Below are 25,236 nucleotides of genomic sequence, written 5' to 3'. Positions count from 1 at the left end.
ACACGGGAAGAGGAGGAGCCTCAACACACACACACGGGAAGAGGAGGAGTCACCACACCCACACAAGGGAAGAGGAGGAGCCTCAACACACACACACGGGAAGAGGAGGAGTCACCACACCCACACACGGGAAGAGGAGGAGCCTCCACACACACACACGGGAAGAGGAGGAGCCTCCACACACACACACGGGAAGAGGAGGAGCCTCAACACACACGGGAAGAGGAGGAGCCTCGGCACACACACACACACACACACACACGGGAAGAGGAGGAGCCTCGGCACACACACACACACGGGAAGAGGAGGAGCCTCGACACACACACACGGGAAGAGGAGGAGCCTCGACACACACACACGGGAAGAGGAGGAGCCTCGACACACACACACGGGAAGAGGAGGAGCCTCGACACACACACACACACACGGGAAGAGGAGGAGCCTCGACACACACACACACACACACACACGGGAAGAGGAGGAGCCTCGACACACACACACACACACACACGGGAAGAGGAGGAGCCTCAACACACACACACGGGAAGAGGAGGAGTCACCACACCCACACACGGGAAGAGGAGGAGCCTCCACACACACACACGGGAAGAGGAGGAGCCTCCACACACACACACGGGAAGAGGAGGAGCCTCCACACACACACACGGGAAGAGGAGGAGCCTCAACACACACGGGAAGAGGAGGAGCCTCGGCACACACACACACACACACACGGGAAGAGGAGGAGCCTCGGCACACACACACACACGGGAAGAGGAGGAGCCTCGACACACACACACGGGAAGAGGAGGAGCCTCGACACACACACACGGGAAGAGGAGGAGCCTCGACACACACACACGGGAAGAGGAGGAGCCTCGACACACACACACACACGGGAAGAGGAGGAGCCTCGACACACACACACACACACACACGGGAAGAGGAGGAGCCTCGACACACACACACACACACACACGGGAAGAGGAGGAGCCTCGACACACACACACACACACACACGGGAAGAGGAGGAGCCTCGACACACACACACACGGGAAGAGGAGGAGCCTCGACACACACACACACGGGAAGAGGAGGAGCCTCAACACACACACACACACGGGAAGAGGAGGAGCCTCAACACACACACACGGGAAGAGGAGGAGCCTCAACACACACACACGGGAAGAGGAGGAGTCACCACACCCACACACAGGAGGAGGAGTCACCACACACACACACACGGGAAGAGGAGGAGCCTCCACACACACACACGGGAAGAGGAGGAGCCTCAACACACACGGGAAGAGGAGGAGCCTCGGCACACACACACGGGAAGAGGAGGAGCCTCAACACACACGGGAAGAGGAGGAGCCTCGGCACACACACACACACACACGGGAAGAGGAGGAGCCTCCATACACACACACGGGAAGAGGAGGAGCCTCAACACACACACACGGGAAGAGGAGGAGCCTCGGCACACACACAGGAAGAGGAGGAGCCTCGGCACACACACACACACACGGGAAGAGGAGGAGCCTCGGCACACACACACACGGGAAGAGGAGGATCCTCGGCACACACACACACACGGGAAGAGGAGGAGCCTCGGCACACACACACACACACACACACGGGAAGAGGAGGAGCCTCCATACACACACACGGGAAGAGGAGGAGCCTCAACACACACACACGGGAAGAGGAGGAGTCACCACACCCACACACAGGAGGAGGAGTCACCACACACACACACACGGGAAGAGGAGGAGCCTCCACACACACACACGGGAAGAGGAGGAGCCTCAACACACACGGGAAGAGGAGGAGCCTCGGCACACACACACGGGAAGAGGAGGAGCCTCAACACACACGGGAAGAGGAGGAGCCTCGGCACACACACACACACACACACACGGGAAGAGGAGGAGCCTCCATACACACACACGGGAAGAGGAGGAGCCTCAACACACACACACGGGAAGAGGAGGAGCCTCGGCACACACACAGGAAGAGGAGGAGCCTCGGCACACACACACACACACGGGAAGAGGAGGAGCCTCGGCACACACACACACGGGAAGAGGAGGAGCCTCGGCACACACACACACACGGGAAGAGGAGGAGCCTCGGCACACACACACACACACACACACGGGAAGAGGAGGAGCCTCCATACACACACACAGGAAGAGGAGGAGCCTCCATACACACACACGGGAAGAGGAGGAGCCTCAACACACACACACGGGAAGAGGAGGAGCCTCAACACACACGGGAAGAGGAGGAGCCTCGGCACACACACACACACACGGGAAGAGGAGGAGCCTCGGCACACACACACACACACACACACGGGAAGAGGAGGAGCCTCGGCGCACACACACACACACGGGAAGAGGAGGAGCCTCGGCACACACACACACACACGGGAAGAGGAGGAGCCTCGGCACACACACACACACACGGGAAGAGGAGGAGCCTCGGCACACACACACACACACACACGGGAAGAGGAGGAGCCTCGGCATACACACACACACGGGAAGAGGAGGAGCCTCGGCACACACACACACACACGGTAAGAGGAGGAGCCTCGGCACACACACACACACACGGGAAGAGGAGGAGCCTCGGCACACACACACACACACGGGAAGAGGAGGAGCCTCGGCACACACACACACACACGGGAAGAGGAGGAGCCTCGGCACACACACACACACACGGGAAGAGGAGGAGCCTCGGCACACACACACGGGAAGAGGAGGAGCCTCGACACACACACACACACACGGGAAGAGGAGGAGCCTCGACACACACACACACGGGAAGAGGAGGAGCCTCGACACACACACACACGGGAAGAGGAGGAGCCTCCATACACACACACGGGAAGAGGAGGAGCCTCCATACACACACACGGGAAGAGGAGGAGCCTCCATACACACACACACGGGAAGAGGAGGAGCCTCAACACACACACACGGGAAGAGGAGGAGCCTCGGCACACACACGGGAAGAGGAGGAGCCTCGGCACACACACACACACACGGGAAGAGGAGGAGCCTCGGCACACACACACACACACACGGGAAGAGGAGGAGCCTCGGCACACACACACACACGGGAAGAGGAGGAGCCTCGGCACACACACACACACACACGGGAAGAGGAGGAGCCTCCATACACACACACGGGAAGAGGAGGAGCCTCCATACACACACACGGGAAGAGGAGGAGCCTCAACACACACACACGGGAAGAGGAGGAGCCTCAACACACACGGGAAGAGGAGGAGCCTCGGCACACACACACACACGGGAAGAGGAGGAGCCTCGGCACACACACACACACACGGGAAGAGGAGGAGCCTCGGCACACACACACACACACGGGAAGAGGAGGAGCCTCGGCACACACACACACACACGGGAAGAGGAGGAGCCTCGGCACACACACACACACACGGGAAGAGGAGGAGCCTCGGCACACACACACACACACGGGAAGAGGAGGAGCCTCGGCACACACACACACACACACGGGAAGAGGAGGAGCCTCGGCACACACACACACACACACGGGAAGAGGAGGAGCCTCGACACACACACACACACACGGGAAGAGGAGGAGCCTCGACACACACACACACACACGGGAAGAGGAGGAGCCTCGACACACACACACACACACACACGGGAAGAGGAGGAGCCTCGACACACACACACACACACACGGGAAGAGGAGGAGCCTCGACACACACACACACACACACGGGAAGAGGAGGAGCCTCGACACACACACACACACGGGAAGAGGAGGAGCCTCGACACACACACACACACGGGAAGAGGAGGAGCCTCGACACACACACACACACGGGAAGAGGAGGAGCCTCGACACACACACACGGGAAGAGGAGGAGCCTCGACACACACACACACACACACGGGAAGAGGAGGAGCCTCGACACACACACACACACACACACACACGGGAAGAGGAGGAGCCTCGACACACACACACACACACACACACGGGAAGAGGAGGAGCCTCCACACACACACACACACACACACACAGGAGGAGTCACCACACACACACAATACACACACACGGGAAGAGGAGGTGTCACCACACACACAGGAGGAGGAGGAGTCACCACACACACACACACAGGAGGAGGAGTCACCACACACACACACAGGAGTAGGAGGAGTCACCACACACACACAGGAGGAGGAGGAGTCACCACACACACACACAGGAGGAGGAGGAGTCACCACACACACACACAGGAGGAGGAGGAGTCACCACACACACACACAGGAGGAGGAGGAGTCACCACACACACACACAGGAGGAGGAGGAGTCACCACACACACACACACACAGGAGGAGGAGGAGGAGGAGTCACCACACACACACACAGGAGGAGGAGGAGTCACCACACACACACACACACACACGTGGAGGAGGAGGAGGAGTCACCACACACACACGAGGAGGAGGAGTCACCACACACACGAGGAGGAGGAGTCACCACACACACACACGAGGAGGAGGAGTCACCACACACACACACGAGGAGGAGGAGTCACCACACACACGAGGAGGAGGAGTCACCACACACACACACACACACGAGGAGGAGTCACCACACACACACAGGAGGAGGAGGAGTCACCGCACACACGCACACGGGAAGAGGAGGAGTCACCGCACACACGCACACGGGAAGAGGAGGAGCCTCGACACACACGCACACGGGAAGAGGAGGAGCCTCGACACACACACACGGGAAGAGGAGGAGCCTCGACACACACACACGGGAAGAGGAGGAGCCTCGACACACACACACACGGGAAGAGGAGGAGCCTCGACACACACACACACGGGAAGAGGAGGAGCCTCGACACACACACACACACACGGGAAGAGGAGGAGCCTCGACACACACACACACACACGGGAAGAGGAGGAGCCTCGACACACACACACACACACGGGAAGAGGAGGAGCCTCGACACACACACACACACACGGGAAGAGGAGGAGCCTCGACACACACACACACACGGGAAGAGGAGGAGCCTCGACACACACACACACACGGGAAGAGGAGGAGCCTCGACACACACACACACACGGGAAGAGGAGGAGCCTCGACACACACACCCACGGGAAGAGGAGGAGCCTCGACACACACACCCACGGGAAGAGGAGGAGCCTCGACACACACACCCACACACGGGAAGAGGAGGAGCCTCGACACACACACCCACACACGGGAAGAGGAGGAGCCTCGACACACACACCCACACACGGGAAGAGGAGGAGCCTCGACACACACACCCACACACGGAAAGAGGAGGAGCCTCGACACACACACCCACACACGGGAAGAGGAGGAGCCTCGACACACACACCCACACACGGGAAGAGGAGGAGCCTCGACACACACACACCCACACACGGGAAGAGGAGGAGCCTCGACACACACACACCCACACACGGGAAGAGGAGGAGCCTCGACACACACACACCCACACACGGGAAGAGGAGGAGCCTCGACACACATACACCCACACACGGGAAGAGGAGGAGCCTCGACACACACACACACGGGAAGAGGAGGAGCCTTGACACACACACACACACACGGGAAGAGGAGGAGCCTTGACACACACACGGGAAGAGGAGGAGCCTTGACACACACACGGGAAGAGGAGGAGCCTCGACACACACACACACGGGAAGAGGAGGAGCCTCGACACACACACACACACACGGGAAGAGGAGGAGCCTCGACACACACACACACACACACGGGAAGAGGAGGAGCCTCGACACACACACACACACACGGGAAGAGGAGGAGCCTCGACACACACACACACACACACACGGGAAGAGGAGGAGCCTCGACACACACACACACACACGGGAAGAGGAGGAGCCTCGACACACACACACAGGAAGAGGAGGAGCCTCGACACACACACACACACACGGGAAGAGGAGGAGCCTCGACACACACACACACACACACGGGAAGAGGAGGAGCCTCGACACACACACACACACACACGGGAAGAGGAGGAGCCTCGACACACACACACACACACGGGAAGAGGAGGAGCCTCGACACACACACACACACACGGGAAGAGGAGGAGCCTCGACACACACACACAGGAAGAGGAGGAGCCTCGACACACACACACACACACGGGAAGAGGAGGAGCCTTGACACACACACACGGGAAGAGGAGGAGCCTTGACACACACACACGGGAAGAGGAGGAGCCTTGACACACACACACGGGAAGAGGAGGAGCCTCGACACACACACACACGGGAAGAGGAGGAGCCTCGACACACACACACACACACGGGAAGAGGAGGAGCCTCGACACACACACACACACACACACACGGGAAGAGGAGGAGCCTCGACACACACACACACACACACACACACGGGAAGAGGAGGAGCCTCGACACACACACACACGGGAAGAGGAGGAGCCTCGACACACACACACACGGGAAGAGGAGGAGCCTCGACACACACACACACACACGGGAAGAGGAGGAGCCTCGACACACACACACACACACACGGGAAGAGGAGGAGCCTCGACACACACACACGGGAAGAGGAGGAGCCTCGACACACACACACACGGGAAGAGGAGGAGCCTCGACACACACACACACACGGGAAGAGGAGGAGCCTCGACACACACACACACACACGGGAAGAGGAGGAGCCTCGACACACACACACACGGGAAGAGGAGGAGCCTCGACACACACACACACACGGGAAGAGGAGGAGCCTCGACACACACACACACACGGGAAGAGGAGGAGCCTCGACACACACACACACACGGGAAGAGGAGGAGCCTCGACACACACACCCACGGGAAGAGGAGGAGCCTCGACACACACACCCACGGGAAGAGGAGGAGCCTCGACACACACACCCACGGGAAGAGGAGGAGCCTCGACACACACACCCACACACGGGAAGAGGAGGAGCCTCGACACACACACCCACACACGGGAAGAGGAGGAGCCTCGACACACACACCCACACACGGAAAGAGGAGGAGCCTCGACACACACACCCACACACGGGAAGAGGAGGAGCCTCGACACACACACCCACACACGGGAAGAGGAGGAGCCTCGACACACACACACCCACACACGGGAAGAGGAGGAGCCTCGACACACACACACCCACACACGGGAAGAGGAGGAGCCTCGACACACACACACCCACACACGGGAAGAGGAGGAGCCTCGACACACATACACCCACACACGGGAAGAGGAGGAGCCTCGACACACACACACACGGGAAGAGGAGGAGCCTTGACACACACACACACACACGGGAAGAGGAGGAGCCTTGACACACACACGGGAAGAGGAGGAGCCTTGACACACACACGGGAAGAGGAGGAGCCTCGACACACACACACACGGGAAGAGGAGGAGCCTCGACACACACACACACACACGGGAAGAGGAGGAGCCTCGACACACACACACACACACACGGGAAGAGGAGGAGCCTCGACACACACACACACACACGGGAAGAGGAGGAGCCTCGACACACACACACACACACACGGGAAGAGGAGGAGCCTCGACACACACACACACACACGGGAAGAGGAGGAGCCTCGACACACACACACAGGAAGAGGAGGAGCCTCGACACACACACACACACACGGGAAGAGGAGGAGCCTCGACACACACACACACACACACGGGAAGAGGAGGAGCCTCGACACACACACACACACACGGGAAGAGGAGGAGCCTCGACACACACACACACACACGGGAAGAGGAGGAGCCTCGACACACACACACAGGAAGAGGAGGAGCCTCGACACACACACACACACACGGGAAGAGGAGGAGCCTTGACACACACACACGGGAAGAGGAGGAGCCTTGACACACACACACGGGAAGAGGAGGAGCCTTGACACACACACACGGGAAGAGGAGGAGCCTCGACACACACACACACGGGAAGAGGAGGAGCCTCGACACACACACACACACACGGGAAGAGGAGGAGCCTCGACACACACACACACACACACACACGGGAAGAGGAGGAGCCTCGACACACACACACACACACACACACACGGGAAGAGGAGGAGCCTCGACACACACACACACGGGAAGAGGAGGAGCCTCGACACACACACACACGGGAAGAGGAGGAGCCTCGACACACACACACACACACGGGAAGAGGAGGAGCCTCGACACACACACACACACGGGAAGAGGAGGAGCCTCGACACACACACACGGGAAGAGGAGGAGCCTCGACACACACACCCACGGGAAGAGGAGGAGCCTCGACACACACACCCACGGGAAGAGGAGGAGCCTCGACACACACACCCACACACGGGAAGAGGAGGAGCCTCGACACACACACCCACACACGGGAAGAGGAGGAGCCTCGACACACACACCCACACACGGAAAGAGGAGGAGCCTCGACACACACACACACACGGGAAGAGGAGGAGCCTCGACACACACACCCACGGGAAGAGGAGGAGCCTCGACACACACACCCACGGGAAGAGGAGGAGCCTCGACACACACACCCACGGGAAGAGGAGGAGCCTCGACACACACACCCACACACGGGAAGAGGAGGAGCCTCGACACACACACCCACACACGGGAAGAGGAGGAGCCTCGACACACACACCCACACACGGAAAGAGGAGGAGCCTCGACACACACACCCACACACGGGAAGAGGAGGAGCCTCGACACACACACCCACACACGGGAAGAGGAGGAGCCTCGACACACACACACCCACACACGGGAAGAGGAGGAGCCTCGACACACACACACCCACACACGGGAAGAGGAGGAGCCTCGACACACACACACCCACACACGGGAAGAGGAGGAGCCTCGACACACATACACCCACACACGGGAAGAGGAGGAGCCTCGACACACACACACACGGGAAGAGGAGGAGCCTTGACACACACACACACACACGGGAAGAGGAGGAGCCTTGACACACACACGGGAAGAGGAGGAGCCTTGACACACACACGGGAAGAGGAGGAGCCTCGACACACACACACACGGGAAGAGGAGGAGCCTCGACACACACACACACACACGGGAAGAGGAGGAGCCTCGACACACACACACACACACACGGGAAGAGGAGGAGCCTCGACACACACACACACACACGGGAAGAGGAGGAGCCTCGACACACACACACACACACACGGGAAGAGGAGGAGCCTCGACACACACACACACACACGGGAAGAGGAGGAGCCTCGACACACACACACAGGAAGAGGAGGAGCCTCGACACACACACACACACACGGGAAGAGGAGGAGCCTCGACACACACACACACACACACGGGAAGAGGAGGAGCCTCGACACACACACACACACACGGGAAGAGGAGGAGCCTCGACACACACACACACACACGGGAAGAGGAGGAGCCTCGACACACACACACAGGAAGAGGAGGAGCCTCGACACACACACACACACACGGGAAGAGGAGGAGCCTTGACACACACACACGGGAAGAGGAGGAGCCTTGACACACACACACGGGAAGAGGAGGAGCCTTGACACACACACACGGGAAGAGGAGGAGCCTCGACACACACACACACGGGAAGAGGAGGAGCCTCGACACACACACACACACACGGGAAGAGGAGGAGCCTCGACACACACACACACACACACACACGGGAAGAGGAGGAGCCTCGACACACACACACACACACACACACACGGGAAGAGGAGGAGCCTCGACACACACACACACGGGAAGAGGAGGAGCCTCGACACACACACACACGGGAAGAGGAGGAGCCTCGACACACACACACACACACGGGAAGAGGAGGAGCCTCGACACACACACACACACACGGGAAGAGGAGGAGCCTCGACACACACACACGGGAAGAGGAGGAGCCTCGACACACACACACACGGGAAGAGGAGGAGCCTCGACACACACACACACACACGGGAAGAGGAGGAGCCTCGACACACACACACACACACACGGGAAGAGGAGGAGCCTCGACACACACACACACACGGGAAGAGGAGGAGCCTCGACACACACACACACACGGGAAGAGGAGGAGCCTCGACACACACACACACACGGGAAGAGGAGGAGCCTCGACACACACACACGGGAAGAGGAGGAGCCTCGACACACACACACACGGGAAGAGGAGGAGCCTCGACACACACACACACGGGAAGAGGAGGAGCCTCGACACACACACACACGGGAAGAGGAGGAGCCTCGACACACACACACACGGGAAGAGGAGGAGCCTCGACACACACGCACACGGGAAGAGGAGGAGCCTCGACACACACACACGCACACGGGAAGAGGAGGAGCCTCGACACACACACACACACACACACAGGAAGAGGAGGAGCCTCGACACACACACCCACACACGGGAAGAGGAGGAGCCTCGACACACACACACACACACACACACACACACACGGGAAGAGGAGGAGCCTCGACACACACACACACGGGAAGAGGAGGAGCCTCGACACACACACACACACACACGGGAAGAGGAGGAGCCTCGACACACACACACACACACACACGGGAAGAGGAGGAGCCTCGACACACACACACACACGGGAAGAGGAGGAGCCTCGACACACACACACACACACACACACGGGAAGAGGAGGAGCCTCGACACACACACACACACACACACGGGAAGAGGAGGAGCCTCGACACACACACACACACGGGAAGAGGAGGAGCCTCGACACACACACACACACACACGGGAAGAGGAGGAGCCTCGACACACACACACACGGGAAGAGGAGGAGCCTCGACACACACACACACACACACGGGAAGAGGAGGAGCCTCGACACACACACACACACACACGGGAAGAGGAGGAGCCTCGAGACACACACACACACACGGGAAGAGGAGGAGCCTCGACACACACACACACACGGGAAGAGGAGGAGCCTCGACACACACACACACACGGGAAGAGGAGGAACCTCGACACACACAGCAGTGAGGTCTGCACAGAACACAGCAGTGTGAGGTCTGATTACACATCTCTCCAGGGACAGTACATAACACTGGCTGCACAGAGCACAGCAGTGTGAGGTCTGATTACACATCTCTCCAGGGACAATACATAACACTGGCTGCAGAGAGCACAGAGCACAGCAGTGTGAGGTCTGATTACACATCTCTCCAGGGACAATACATAACACTGGCTGCAGAGAGCACAGAGCACAGCAGTGTGAGCTCTGATTACACATCTCTCCAGGGACAATACATAACACTGGCTGCATAGAGCACAGAGCACAGCAGTGTGAGGTCTGATTACACATCTCTCCAGGGACAATACACAGCACTGGCTGCAGAGAGCACAGAGCACAGCAGTGTATGGTGAACCACTGTTATCTTTTATTTTCCAGGAGTCCAAGGGCAAACTAAAGCCAACATGTGACCTTCCCTCAGAGATGGTGGAGAAACCTCAGAGGAACCCATTCCGAGTGATCAACGAGGGCCCAAGACCCGTCCCATGGAGACAGATGTGTGAGGAGCGGAAGAGGAGCTCTGAGGAGAGCGGTGAGGAAAAAACTGGTGAAGACCTGAAGAAGACTGACCAAGGCATGGGTGATGGTGACCGGAAGAACAGCTCCGAGGTCAGGCCTGATGGTGACCGGAAGAAGGGCTCCGAGGTCAGGCCTGATGGTGACCGGATGAAAAGCTCCGAGGTCAGGCCTGATGGTGACCGGAAGAAGAGCTCCGAGGTCAGGCCTGATGGTGACCGGATGAAGTGCTCCGAGGTCAGGCCTGATGGTGACCAGAAGAAGAGCTCCGAGGTCAGGCCTGATGGTGACCAGAAGAAGAGCTCCGAGGTCAGGACTGATGGTGACCGGATGAAGAGCTCCGAGGTCAGGCCTGATGGTGACCGGAAGAAGGGCTCCGAGGTCAGGCCTGATGGTGACCAGATGAAGGGCTCCGAGGTCAGGCCTGATGGTGACCAGAAGAAGAGCTCCGAGGTCAGGCCTGATGGTGACCAGAAGAAGAGCTCCGAGGTCAGGCCTGATGGTCACCAGAAGAAGAGCTCCGAGGTCAGGCCTGATGGTCACCAGAAGAAGAGCTCCGAGGTCAGGCCTGATGGTGACCGGAAGAAGAGCTCCGAGGTCAGGCCTGATGGTGACCGGATGAAGGGCTCCGAGGTCAGGCCTGATGGTGACCAGAAGAAGAGCTCCGAGGTCAGGCCTGATGGTGACCAGAAGAAGAGCTCCGAGGTCAGGACTGATGGTGACCGGATGAAGAGCTCCGAGGTCAGGCCTGATGGTGACCGGAAGAAGGGCTCCGAGGTCAGGCCTGATGGTGACCGGATGAAGGGCTCCGAGGTCAGGCCTGATGGTGACCGGATAAAGGGCTCCGAGGTCAGGCCTGATGGTGACCGGAAGAAGAGCTCCGAGGTCAGGCCTGATGGTGACCGGAAGAAGGGCTCCGAGGTCAGGCCTGATGGTGACCGGAAGAAGGGCTCCGAGGTCAGGCCTGATGGTGACCGGAAGAAGGGCTCCGAGGTCAGGCCTGATGGTGACCGGAAGAAGGGCTCCGAGGTCAGGCCTGATGGTCACCAGAAGAAGAGCTCCGAGGTCAGGCCTGATGGTGACCGGAAGAAGAGCTCCGAGGTCAGGCCTGATGGTGACCGGAAGAAGAGCTCCGAGGTCAGGCCTGATGGTGACCGGAAGAAGAGCTCCGAGGTCAGGCCTGATGGTGACCGGAAGAAGAGCTCCGAGGTCAGGCCTGACGGTGACCGGATGAAGAGCTCCGAGGTCAGGCCTGATGGTGACCGGATGAAGGGCTCCGAGGTCAGGACTGGAGACATTGTGGAGAGGACCCCAGAGGACACAACAAGGAGTTCAGAGGTTGTGAGGATGGATCCTCCCAGAAGTGGTGGACCGGCTGCAGCCCACCCTGCAGAAGCTTCATTCCAGGGGTGGAGAGAGAAGGAGCTGCCTGCCGGCCTCAAGATCAGACAGAAGGTGTCCCCGGGGGTCCCCAGGGTCCCGTCCTTGGAAGAGGATGATGATGTTGTGTTTGTGAGCTCTCGGCCTGGAAACGAGGCCCCAAGGACATCAGGAGGAGGAGCACAAAGGACCATCACCTCATTCCCAGGCTTCACCGCCCAGACAGAGGGTCCGAGCTCAGCCACCCTGCACTCCACGCTCTCCACTCAGCTGCAGCAGAAGAAGGTGAGGAGCCCCCCATGCCATGGAGCTTAGAACAGTAGGACATCACCCATACTGGCCCCGCCCCCAGCATTCCGTCTCTTCTCTGGCCCTGCCCCCAGCATTCCGTCTCTTCTCTGGCCCTGCCCCCAGCATTCCGTCTCTTCTCTGGCCCCCCACCCCCTGCATGCCGTCTCTACTCTGGCCCCCCACCCCCAGCATTCCGTCTCTTCTCTGGCCCCGCCCCCAGCATTCCGTCTCTACTCTGGCCCCGCCCCCAGCATTCCGTCTCTTCTCTGGCCCCCCACCCCCTGCATTCCGTCTCTTCTCTGGCCCCCCACCCCCTGCATGCCGTCTCTTCTCTGGCCCCCCACCCCCTGCATGCCGTCTCTTCTCTGGCCCCCCACCCCCTGCATGCCGTCTCTTCTCTGGCCCCCCACCCCCTGCATGCCGTCTCTTCTCTGGCCCCCCACCCCCTGCATGCCGTCTCTTCTCTGGCCCCCCACCCCCTGCATGCCGTCTCTTCTCTGGCCCCCCACCCCCAGCACTCCGTCTCTTCTCTGGCCCCCCACCCCCAGCACTCCGTCTCTTCTCTGGCCCCCCACCCCCTGCATGCCGTCTCTTCTCTGGCCCCCCACCCCCAGCACTCCGTCTCTACTCTGGCCGCCCGGCCCCCAGCATTCCGTCTCTTCTCTGGCCCCGCCCCCAGCATTCCGTCTCTTCTCTGGCCCCGCCCCCAGCATTCCGTCTCTTCTCTGGCCCCCCACCCCCAGCACTCAGTCTCTACTCTGGCCCCCCACCCCCAGCATTCCGTCTCTACTCTGGCCCCCAACCCCCAGCATTCCGTCTCTTCTCTGGCCCCCAACCCCCAGCATTCCGTCTCTTCTCTGGCCCCCCACCCCCTGCATTCCGTCTCTTCTCTGGCCCCCCACCCCCTGCATTCCGTCTCTTCTCTGGCCCCCCACCCCCTGCATGCCGTCTCTTCTCTGGCCCCCCACCCCCTGCATTCCGTCTCTTCTCTGGCCCCCCACCCCCTGCATTCCGTCTCTTCTCTGGCCCCCCACCCCCTGGATTCCGTCTCTTCTCTGGCCCCCCACCCCCTGCATGCCGTCTCTTCTCTGGCCCCCCACCCCCTGCATGCCGTCTCTTCTCTGGCCCCCCACCCCCTGCATGCCGTCTCTTCTCTGGCCCCACCCCCAGCATTCTGTCTCTTCTCTGGCCCCGCCCCCGCATGCCGCTTTTTGCTGCCATGACGTATTCTCTGATCCCGCCCACCTGTGCTGCAGGCTACTCTGGCATCCGTAAACCTGAAGGCGTTGCCAGATGGAGGAGAGCGGCTCCGGAGACAAGTGCAGGAGCTGGAGGATGCACTGGGGGCGATGGCTCTGACTCCTGCAGCTGCTGAACCCCAAACAGGTAGAGGAAAGGGGGTGCCCGGGGGAAGGATATTGGAACCGGGGCTGGCGGTGGGAGGGCGGTGCCGGGTTTAGATGTGGAGTTTATTCCTCCTGTGTCCTCTCAGGTTCTACAGGTCCAAAGGTCCCACTTGTTCCTGTCCGGCCCCCCGGCAGCGGCGGCCCCCCAGAGGGCAGTCGGGGGGTGAAGCCTCTCAGCTTCCATGAGCTTCCTCCCAGCAGCACGATGGGCCTGCAAGGGTTAACGCTGAGCCAGAACCTGAGCAGTCTGTATGGAGGTGAGCACTGGGGTGGGGGGTGCCCGGCGCCCCTCGGGTGGTTCTGACCCCCTGTGTTGCCCCCGCAGTGGTCCCGCAGTTTCAGAGTCTGTACGGCGGGAGGATGACGGAGGAGCGGCTCTACGCTGTGAGGAACGCCACCAGCGAGGCCATCGATCACCTGCACAAGAGCCTGGAGTCCTGCCCGGGGCCCGAGGACACGACACAGGACCCCCGAGGGCTGAAGGTGACCCTACTGCCCCTGCCCTGGACCCTACTGCCCCGGTGACCCCTCACATCATCATCTGTGTCATGTGACTGCTTTATCTCCCAGGTCCCGCTGCTCCTGCACCAGAAACAAGGCCTGGCCTGGCTGCAGTGGAGGGAGGCGCAGCGCCCCCAGGGGGGGATCCTGGGTAACTACTTCCCTTCCTACTTCTCTACAATATTCTGCTGCTTGTCCTGGCGCTGCTGCCGACCGCCCCGTGTGACGCCCCTGTGGCTTCTCTCAGCCGCGCCCCTTGTGACGCCCCTGTGGCTTCTCTCAGCCGCGCCCCCGTGTGACGCCCCTGTGGCTTCTCTCAGCCGCGCCCCCGTGTGACGCCCCTGTGGCTTCTCTCAGCCGCCCCCCCCCCCCCGTGTGACGCCCCTGTGGCTTCTCTCAGCCGCCCCCCGTGTGACGCCCCTGTGGCTTCTCTCAGCCGCCCCCCGTGTGACGCCCCTGTGGCTTCTCTCAGCCGCGCCCCTTGTGACGCCCCTGTGGCTTCTCTCAGCCGCGCCCCTTGTGACGCCCCTGTGGCTTCTCTCAGCCGCCCCCCCGTGTGACGCCCCTGTGGCTTCTCTCAGCCGCCCCCTCGTGTGACGCCCCTGTGGCTTCTCTCAGCCGCCCCCCGTGTGACGCCCCTGTGGCTTCTCTCAGCCGCCCCCTCGTGTGACGCCCCTGTGGCTTCTCTCAGCCGCCCCCCAGTGTGACGCCCCTGTGGCTTCTCTCAGCCGCCCCCCCGTGTGACGCCCCTGTGGCTTCTCTCAGCCGCCCCCCCGTGTGACGCCCCTGTGGCTTCTCTCAGCCGCCCCCCAGTGTGACGCCCCTGTGGCTTCTCTCAGCCGCCCCCCAGTGTGACGCCCCTGTGGCTTCTCTCAGCCGCCCCCCAGTGTGACGCCCCTGTGGCTTCTCTCAGCCGTCCCCCGTGTGACGCCCCTGTGGCTTCTCTCAGCCGCCCCCCGTGTGACGCCCCTGTGGCTTCTCTCAGCCGCCCCCCGTGTGACGCCCCTGTGGCTTCTCTCAGCCGCCCCCCGTGTGACGCCCCTGTGGCTTCTCTCAGCCGCCCCCCGTGTGACGCCCCTGTGGCTTCTCTCAGCCGCCCCCCGTGTGACGCCCCTGTGGCTTCTCTCAGCCGCCCCCCGTGTGACGCCCCTGTGGCTTCTCTTAGCCGCCCCCCCTTGTGACGCCCCTGTGGCTTCTCTCAGCCGCCCCCCCCCGTGTGACGCCCCTGTGGCTTCTCTCAGCCGCCCCCCGTGTGACGCCCCTGTGGCTTCTCTCAGCCGCCCCCGTGTGACGCCCCTGTGGTTTCTCTCAGCCGTCCCCCGCGTGACGTCCCTGTGGTTTCTCTCAGCCGTCCCCCGCGTGACGCCCCTGTGGTTTCTCTCAGCCGTCCCCCGCGTGACGTCCCTGTGGCTTCTCTCAGCCGCCCCCCGCGTGACGCCCCTGTGGCTTCTCTCAGCCGCCCCCGTGTGACGCCCCTGTGGCTTCTCTCAGCCGCCCCCCGCGTGACGTCCCTGTGGCTTCTCTCAGCCGCCCCCCGCGTGACGCCCCTGTGGTTTCTCTCAGCCGCCCCCCGTGTGACGCCCCTGTGGCTTCTCTCAGCCGCCCCCCGCGTGACGCCCCTGTGGCTTCTCTCAGCCGCCCCCCGCGTGACGCCCCTGTGGCTTCTCTCAGCCGCCCCCCGCGTGACGCCCCTGTGGCTTCTCTCAGCCGTCCCCCGCGTGACGCCCCTGTGGTTTCTCTCAGCCGTCCCCCGTGTGACGCCCCTGTGGCTTCTCTCAGCCGCCCCCCCGTGTGACGCCCCTGTGGTTTCTCTCAGCCGTCCCCCGTGTGACGCCCCTGTGGTTTCTCTCAGCCGCCCCCCCCGTGTGACCCCCCCGTGGCTTCTCTCAGCCGCCCCCCCCGTGTGACGCCCCTGTGGCTTCTCTCAGCCGCCCCCCCCCCCCCGTGTGACGCCCCTGTGGCTTCTCTCAGCCGCCCCCCGTGTGACGCCCCTGTGGCTTCTCTCAGCCGCCCCCCGTGTGACGCCCCTGTGGCTTCTCTCAGCCGCCCCCGTGTGACGCCCCTGTGGCTTCTCTCAGCCGCCCCCGTGTGACGCCCCTGTGGCTTCTCTCAGCCGCCCCCCGTGTGACGCCCCTGTGGCTTCTCTCAGCCGCCCCCGTGTGACGCCCCTGTGGCTTCTCTCAGCCGCCCCCGTGTGACGCCCCTGTGGCTTCTCTCAGCCGTCCCCCGCGTGACACAGCTGTCTGTGTCTTCTCTCTCGGCAGCGGATGACATGGGGCTGGGGAAGACGCTGACCATGATCGCCCTCATCCTGAGCCAGAAGCAGCGGCAGAAGGTGGAGAAGACGGAGGAGAAGCGTCTGGAGTCCTGGATCTCCAGGACCGGTGGGTGAGCGCTCGGCGGCCGCTGTATAATGCCACGGCATGGTCACTGATCTTCACCTCTGCCCTCAGACTCCTCCCTGGTGGCCTCCCGTGGCACGCTCATCATCTGCCCCGCGTCACTCGTCCATCACTGGAAGAAGGAGGTGGAGAAGAGGGTGAGCGAGGGAAGACTGACCGTCTACCTGTACCACGGCGCCAACCGCGACAAGGACTGCCAGCGGTGAGTGCCCGGGGGGGTGGGCGGCATTACCCTGCCGGTTGGGGGGGGTAGTACCCTGCCGGGGGCACTGGAGGGGGGCATTATCCTGGTTGGGGGGGTAGTACTGCCCTGCCGGTGTGTCAGCGCAGCTTTGTCTCTGTGTGTCAGGATCAGGGCCCTCCAGTGCAGCAGCTTCGTCTCTGTGTGTCAGGGCCCTCCAGTGTAGCAGCTTCGTCTCTGTGTGTCAGGGCCCTCCAGTGCAGCAGCTTTGTCTCTGTGTGTCAGGATCGGGGGCCTCCAGTGCTGCAGCTTCGTCTCTGTGTGTCAGGGTCAGGGCCCTCCAGTGCTGCAGCTTTGTCTCTGTGTGTCAGGATCGGGCCCTCCAGTGCTGCAGCTTCGTCTCTGTGTGTCAGGATCAGGGCCCTCCAGTGCAGCAGTTTCGTCTCTGTGTGTCAGTATCTCTGGGGTCTCCTGCAGGTTGGCGCAGTATGACATCGTGGTGACCACCTACAGCCTTGTTTCCAAGGAGATCCCGGCCAAGAAGGAGGAGGGGGACGCCCCGGCCCAGGACCAGGACCTGGAGGTGAGTGACCCCCCCCCCCCCCCCCGGAGCTGTCTCCCAGCATGCAATGCAGTGTGGTGACCCGGTGTCCCCTCTAGGACCGGGCGGCCTCCTCGCCTCTGCTACGTGTGGCCTGGGCTCGCATTATCCTGGACGAGGCGCACAACATCAAGAACCCCAAAGTGCAGACGTCCATCGCTGTGTGCAAGCTGAGAGCCGGAGCCCGCTGGGCCGTGACCGGGACCCCCATCCAGAACAACCTGCTGGACCTGTACTCCCTGCTACGGTGAGTGCACCCACACATGGCTCATGTCACCGGGTCATGTGACCTCCAGGTCCCGCCAGGTTCACGTCCCGTCTCGCTCCGGCAGGTTCCTGCGATGTTCCCCCTTTGATGAGTACAAGCTGTGGAAGAGTCAGGTGGACAATGGGAGCCGCAAGGGCGGAGAGCGACTGACGATCCTGACCAAGAGCCTCCTGCTGCGGAGGACCAAGGAGCAGCTGGACCACAAGGGGCGCCCCCTGGTAATGCACCCGCACACCTGCCCCCTGCTACACCCACATATCATGTGACCCCCCGTGTGCCTGTGCCCCCAGGTGGAGCTCCCCCAGAGGAGATGTGAGCGCCATGAGCTGAAGCTTTCCTCCCAGGAGCAGGCCGTGTACGACGTCATATTCGCCCGCTCCAAGTGCGTCCTGGTGGTAGGGGCAGATCCTGGGGCGGTGGGGGGCAGTGGTATGAGGGTCCGGGGCTTCTCTCCTCACCGCGTCTACTCATCCCCTCAGATCAACGCTGCAGAATTACCTGAAGAGACACGAGGGAGGAGCCCCCGCAGCACCCAGACCCGCAGACAATCCCTTCGATAGAGGTAGGTCCCACACCCCAGGGGTCCTGTGACTCTCCTCCTCTCTCCCCGCCCCTCGCTGGGGTCATGTGACTCTCCTCCTCCTCTCTTTTCGCCCCTCGCTGGGGTCCTGTGACTCTCCTCCTCCTCTCTCCCCGCCCCTCGCTGGGGTCCTGTGACTCTCCTCCTCTCTCCCCGCCCCTCGCTGGGGTCCTGTGACTCTCCTCCTCTCTCCCCGCCCCTCGCTGGGGTCCTGTGACTCTCCTCCTCCTCCTCTCTCCCCGCCCCTCATTGGGGTCCTGTGACTCTCCTCCTCTTCTCTCCCCGCCCCTCACTGGGGTCCTGTGACTCTCCTCCTCTCTCCCCGCCCCTCGCTGGGGTCCTGTGACTCTCCTCCTCCTCTCTCTCCGCCCCTCGCTGGGGTCCTGTGACTCTCCTCCTCCTCTTCTCTCCCCGCCCCTCGCTGGGGTCCTGTGACTCTCCTCCTCCTCTTCTCTCCCCGCCCCTCGCTGGGGTCCTGTGACTCTCCTCCTCCTCTTCTCTCCCCGCCCCTCGCTGGGGTCCTGTGACTCTCCTCCTCCTCTTCTCTCCCCGCCCCTCGCTGGGGTCCTGTGACTCTCCTCCTCCTCTTCTCTCCCCGCCCCTCGCTGGGGTCCTGTGACTCTCCTCCTCCTCTTCTCTCCCCGCCCCTCGCTGGGGTCCTGTGACTCTCCTCCTCCTCTTCTCTCCCCGCCCCTCGCTGGGGTCCTGTGACTCTCCTCCTCCTCTTCTCTCCCCGCCCCTCGCTGGGGTCCTGTGACTCTCCTCCTCCTCTTCTCTCCCCGCCCCTCGCTGGGGTCCTGTGACTCTCCTCCTCCTCTCTCTCCGCCCCTCGCTGGGGTCCTGTGACTCTCCTCCTCCTCTCTCCCCGCCCCTCGCTGGGGTCCTGTGACTCTCCTCCTCCTCCTCCTCTCTCCCCGCCCCTCGCTGGGGTCCTGTGACTCTCCTCCTCCTCCTCCTCTCTCCCCGCCCCTCGCTGGGGTCCTGTGACTCTCCTCCTCCTCCTCCTCTCTCCCCGCCCCTCGCTGGGGTCCTGTGACTCTCCTCCTCCTCTCTCCCCGCCCCTCGCTGGGGTCCTGTGACTCTCCTCCTCTCTCCCCGCCCCTCGCTGGGGTCCTGTGACTCTCCTCCTTCCTCCTGGCAGTGGCTCGGGAGTTCGGCTCCAGTCCGGGTGATGTTTCGGCTCCGGCGCAGGGATCCAGCACCGTCCACATCCTGTCGCTTCTGCTGCGCCTGCGCCAGTGCTGCTGCCACTTATCTCTGCTCAAGACGGTGAGTGCCGGGGGTAGGTGGCTGCCCCAGAATCCTGCCCTCCCCACTGGTCGGTTACGTGACTCCTTGTCTCATCCCCCAGACCCTGGACCAGCTGGAGCTGAAGAATGAGGGTCTGACCCTGACCCTGGAGGAGCAGCTCAATGCCCTGACCCTGTGTGACCTCCAGACCTCTGACCCCAAGTCCACAGTCTCTTTAAACGGAACCAACTTCCAGGCAGAACTGTTTGAGAGCGACAGCGGGAGCACCAAGGTGAGGAGACCCGGAGACTTGTGGAGTCACCGGGGGGGGGGGGGGGCTGGGGCGTGACTACTGAGGTCGGGGGTCAAGCACAGGAAGGGTCTGGATGTGGTCACCATATTCCTGTCTCCTCTCTCTAGGTCGATGCTCTTCTCTCCGAACTGAAAAGCATAACCTCCAGCTCCGTCCCCCAGAAGAGGTGAGAGGTCTCTGCCGCTCCGGGGGTTATAGGACTCCTGCGCGTATCCTATGTCCCCGCCCTCCGTCATATCCGTAGGGTTAGTGGATCAGAGACGTCCCCGGTCTATGGGGGGGCGCAGATCCTTTTCCTGCCACGATTCGTGCTGCTCATGGACATCGGCACCGACTCCAGAGCCAGAAACGCGTCCTCGTGGGATAGTAAAGGGGAGATTCTGCTGCGTGGACCAGAACTGCGGTTCTGAGGTTCTAGCTGTGGCTATAAGGCGTCATCGAGGAGGGAGCGGAGGGATGTACTGACCACATGGGTCATCGCTGGGCCCCATGACCACACGGGTCATCGCTGGGCCCCATGACCACACGGGTCATTGCTGGGTCCCATGACCACACGGGTCATCGCTGGGTCCCGTGACCACACGGGTCATCGCTGGGTCCCGTGACCACACGGGTCATCGCTGGGTCCCGTGACCACACGGGTCATTGCTGGGTCCCGTGACCACACGGGTCATTGCTGGGTCCCGTGACCACACGGGTCATTGCTGGGTCCCGTGACCACACGGGTCATTGCTGGGTCCCGTGACCACACGGGTCATTGCTGGGTCCCGTGACCACACGGGTCATCGCTGGGTTCCGGTGACCACACGGGTCATTGCTGGGTCCCGTGACCACACGGGTCATTGCTGGGTCCCGTGACCACACGGGTCATTGCTGGGTCCCGTGACCACACGGGTCATTGCTGGGTCCCGTGACCACACGGGTCATTGCTGGGTCCCGTGACCACACGGGTCATTGCTGGGTCCCGTGACCACACGGGTCATCGCTGGGTCCCATGACCGCACGGGTCATCGCTGTGCCCCATGACCACACGGGTCATCGCTGGGTCCAATGACCACATACATGGAAGTCTTTCCCGTTGAGGTCAATGCGGCTGTTTCTTAGACAAAAGGAACCTTTCAGGGGACGTTTATACATAACTAACAGTCATGTGCCAGACACATCTATCATGCAGGGGGCTGGGAAAGCTGGGTTGTAGCCCGGCTGTAATGGCGGCCATGTTTCCTGTTCTCAGCGTCATCGTGTCGCAGTGGACCAGCATGCTGAAGATTGTGGCCGTCCATCTGAAACGCATGGGCATCTCTTATGCCACCATCGATGGTTCCATCAATCCGAAGCTGCGGATGGACGTGGTGGAAGAGTTCAATAACAACCCCCGGGGGCCGCAGGTAGGAGGCTCCCAGCATGCACTGGGGTGGACATGTGACAGGGATCGGGGTCCTCTAACGACATCTCTGTGCAGGTCATGCTGGTCTCGCTCTGTGCCGGAGGTGTGGGCCTGAACCTGATTGGTGGAAACCATCTCTTCCTGATGGACATGCACTGGTAGGTGATCGGGTGCGGGGGAGGGGTCTGTGCGGAGCATGTAGCCTCATGCGTTGTATTATAGGAATCCGGCACTGGAGGATCAGGCCTGTGACCGCATCTACCGGGTGGGACAGCGCAAGGACGTGGTGATCCACAGGTGAGACCTAACAATCCCGGAACGTGTACACGGGTCGCTCTCCTGTATGCCGGCTCCTGAGGTGTTCTGCCACACTCTTCTCTGCAGACTCTACTATACCACTCTTCTCTCTGGAAGCGCTTGCTCGTATCGTGCCGCACTCTTCTCTCTGGAGGTGCTTGCTCGTATCGTGCCGCACTCTTCTCTCTGGAGGCGCTTGCTCGTATCGTGCCGCGCTCTTCTCTCTGGAGGCGCTTGCTCGTATCGTGCCGCGCTCTTCTCTCTGGAGGCGCTTGCTCGTATCGTGCCGCACTCTCTTCTCTCTGGAGGCGCTTGCTCGTATCGTGCCGCACTCTCTTCTCTCTGGAGGCGCTTGCTCGTATCGTGCCGCACTCTTCTCTCTGGAGGTGCTTGCTCGTATCGTGCCGCACTCTTCTCTCTGGAGGCGCTTGCTCGTATCGTGCCGCGCTCTTCTCTCTGGAGGCGCTTGCTCGTATCGTGCCGCGCTCTTCTCTCTGGAGGCGCTTGCTCGTATCGTGCCGCACTCTCTTCTCTCTGGAGGCGCTTGCTCGTATCGTGCCGCACTCTCTTCTCTCTGGAGGCGCTTGCTCGTATCGTGCCGCACTCTTCTCTCTGGAGGCGCTTGCTCGTATCGTGCCGCACTCTTCTCTCTGGAGGCGCTTGCTCGTATCGTGCCGCACTCTTCTCTCTGGAGGCGCTTGCTCGTATCGTGCCGCACTCTTCTCTCTGGAAGCGCTTGCTCGTATCGTGCCGCACTCTTCTCTCTGGAGGCGCTTGCTCGTATCGTGCCGCACTCTTCTCTCTGAAGGCGTTTGCTCGTATCGTGCCGCACTCTCTTCTCTCTGGAGGCGCTTGCTCGTATCGTGCCGCACTCTTCTCTCTGGAGGCGCTTGCTCGTATCGTGCCGCACTCTCTTCTCTCTGGCGGCGCTTGCTCGTATCGTGCCGCACTCTCTTCTCTCTGGAGGCGCTTGCTCGTATCGTGCAGCACTCTCTTCTCTCTGGCGGCGCTTGCTCGTATCGTGCCGCACTCTCTTCTCTCTGGAGGCGCTTGCTCGTATCGTGCCGCACTCTCTTCTCTCTGGAGGCGCTTGCTCGTATCGTGCCGCACTCTTCTCTCTGGAGGCGCTTGCTCGTATTGTGCCGCACTCTTCTCTCTGGAGGCGCTTGCTCATGTAGTGCCGGCCTCTCCTTGCACTGATGGGATTGTGGTAATTCCTGATCTCGCTGCAGGTTTGTCTGTCAGGGGACGGTGGAGGAGAAGATCACTCAGCTGCAGGAGAAGAAAAAGGAATTGGCCAAGAAGGTTCTGACCGGCAATGGCAGCACCTTCACAAAGCTGACCCTGGCTGACCTGCGCCTGTTGTTCGGGGTGTAGGCGGAGTGACGGGTGTATTGGGGGAGGTGGCACTGAGAGAGCGGTTATTTATAATGTACAGTGTGTGAAGTTATTATGTGTGTAATAAAGATGTTTTATATACTCATCCTTCAATGGTGGCTCTGACTGCAAGTGGTGACCCCTAGGATACCTCTCTGACCTCTGAGTACCCACCTGACCCCAGGATGCTCATCTGACGCCTGTAAAACCCCCTGACCCCTGTATAATCCTTTGACTGTCGTCTAGTGTTGTGCACACAATGTATACAGGAATGATGCCGTATAACCCCCCCTGACCCCCGGGTGCGCCCCCAGATGTCCTGCTCTTGTCCCTCAGACATCTTCATGTCATCGGCTGCTCCCACCCTCCGGGTCCTGATAAGGAAGTGGCAGTAAGGACCTAATAGATTAATAGCAGGGACTGGACGAAGACTTGTCTACAAGAAAGCCGGACGCTCGTAAGGATAAAATCCCACCAGAGGGTGATGGGAGGACAACAGAAGAGGGCGGCGGGACGGGGAAGGACAACAGAAGAGGGCGGCGGGACGGGGAAGGACAACAGAAGAGGGCGGCGGGACGGGGAAGGACAACAGAAGAGGGCGGCGGGACGGGGAAGGACAACAGAAGAGGGCGGCGGGACGGGGAAGGACAACAGAAGAGGGCGGCGGGACGGGGAAGGACAACAGAAGAGGGCGGCGGGACGGGGAAGGACAACAGAAGAGGGCGGCGGGACGAGGGAGGACAACAGAAGAGGGCGGCGGGACGGGGAAGGACAACAGAAGAGGGCGGCGGGACGGGGAAGGACAACAGAAGAGGGCGACGGGACGGGGAAGGACAACAGAAGAGGGCGGCGGGACGAGGGAGGACAACAGAAGAGGGCGGCGGGACGGGGAAGGACAACAGAAGAGGGCGGCGGGACGAGGGAGGACAACAGAAGAGGGCGACGGGACGGGGAAGGACAACAGAAGAGGGCGACGGGACGGGGAAGGACAACAGAAGAGGGCGACGGGACGGGGAAGGACAACAGAAGAGGGCGGCGGGACGGGGAAGGACAACAGAAGAGGGCGGCGGGACGGGGAAGGACAACAGAAGAGGGCGGCGGGACGGGGAAGGACAACAGAAGAGGGCGACGGGACGGGGAAGGACAACAGAAGAGGGCGGCGGGACGGGGAAGGACAACAGAAGAGGGCGACGGGACGAGGAAGGACAACAGAAGAGGGCGACGGGAAGAGGAGGATGGGAACATTACAGCACGAGGAAACTCTTGATGGAAAGAGGAGGAGGAAATCATAGAGGAAGGAGG

The 25,236-nt window shown here is 61.7% G+C and overlaps 1 protein-coding gene across 3 annotated transcripts in view; it reads left to right on the top strand.

Annotated features, from left to right (window-relative positions):
• The window catches only part of LOC140119695 (transcription termination factor 2-like), a 38,691-nt gene extending 14,641 nt beyond the window's left edge, over nt 1-24,050 (top strand). For 2 of the 3 annotated variants that reach the window (XM_072139006.1, XM_072139004.1), the window contains 19 exons: nt 11,583-13,385; nt 14,648-14,777; nt 14,884-15,054; nt 15,123-15,280; nt 15,368-15,449; nt 17,563-17,682; nt 17,752-17,902; nt 18,359-18,464; nt 18,542-18,729; nt 18,815-18,968; nt 19,041-19,132; nt 19,230-19,312; nt 20,472-20,599; nt 20,682-20,852; nt 20,981-21,039; nt 22,108-22,261; nt 22,336-22,418; nt 22,483-22,557; nt 23,790-24,050. In XM_072139006.1, the coding sequence (XP_071995107.1) occupies nt 11,583-13,385; nt 14,648-14,777; nt 14,884-15,054; nt 15,123-15,280; nt 15,368-15,449; nt 17,563-17,682; nt 17,752-17,902; nt 18,359-18,464; nt 18,542-18,729; nt 18,815-18,968; nt 19,041-19,132; nt 19,230-19,312; nt 20,472-20,599; nt 20,682-20,852; nt 20,981-21,039; nt 22,108-22,261; nt 22,336-22,418; nt 22,483-22,557; nt 23,790-23,934 (4,053 nt within the window). In that variant the 3' untranslated portion in view covers nt 23,935-24,050. The remainder of the gene's footprint in view (nt 1-11,582; nt 13,386-14,647; nt 14,778-14,883; nt 15,055-15,122; nt 15,281-15,367; nt 15,450-17,562; nt 17,683-17,751; nt 17,903-18,358; nt 18,465-18,541; nt 18,730-18,814; nt 18,969-19,040; nt 19,133-19,229; nt 19,313-20,471; nt 20,600-20,681; nt 20,853-20,980; nt 21,040-22,107; nt 22,262-22,335; nt 22,419-22,482; nt 22,558-23,789) is intronic. The other variant, XM_072139005.1, reaches the window with a different exon arrangement.
• The last annotated feature ends 1,186 nt before the right edge of the window (nt 24,051-25,236 follow it).

Source organism: Engystomops pustulosus, chromosome 2, assembly GCF_040894005.1.
Source record: "Engystomops pustulosus chromosome 2, aEngPut4.maternal, whole genome shotgun sequence".
NCBI classification, from domain to species: Eukaryota; Metazoa; Chordata; class Amphibia; order Anura; family Leptodactylidae; genus Engystomops; species Engystomops pustulosus.
Note: the sequence above shows the minus strand (reverse complement) of the source record. Positions and strands in the feature narration are given on the sequence as shown.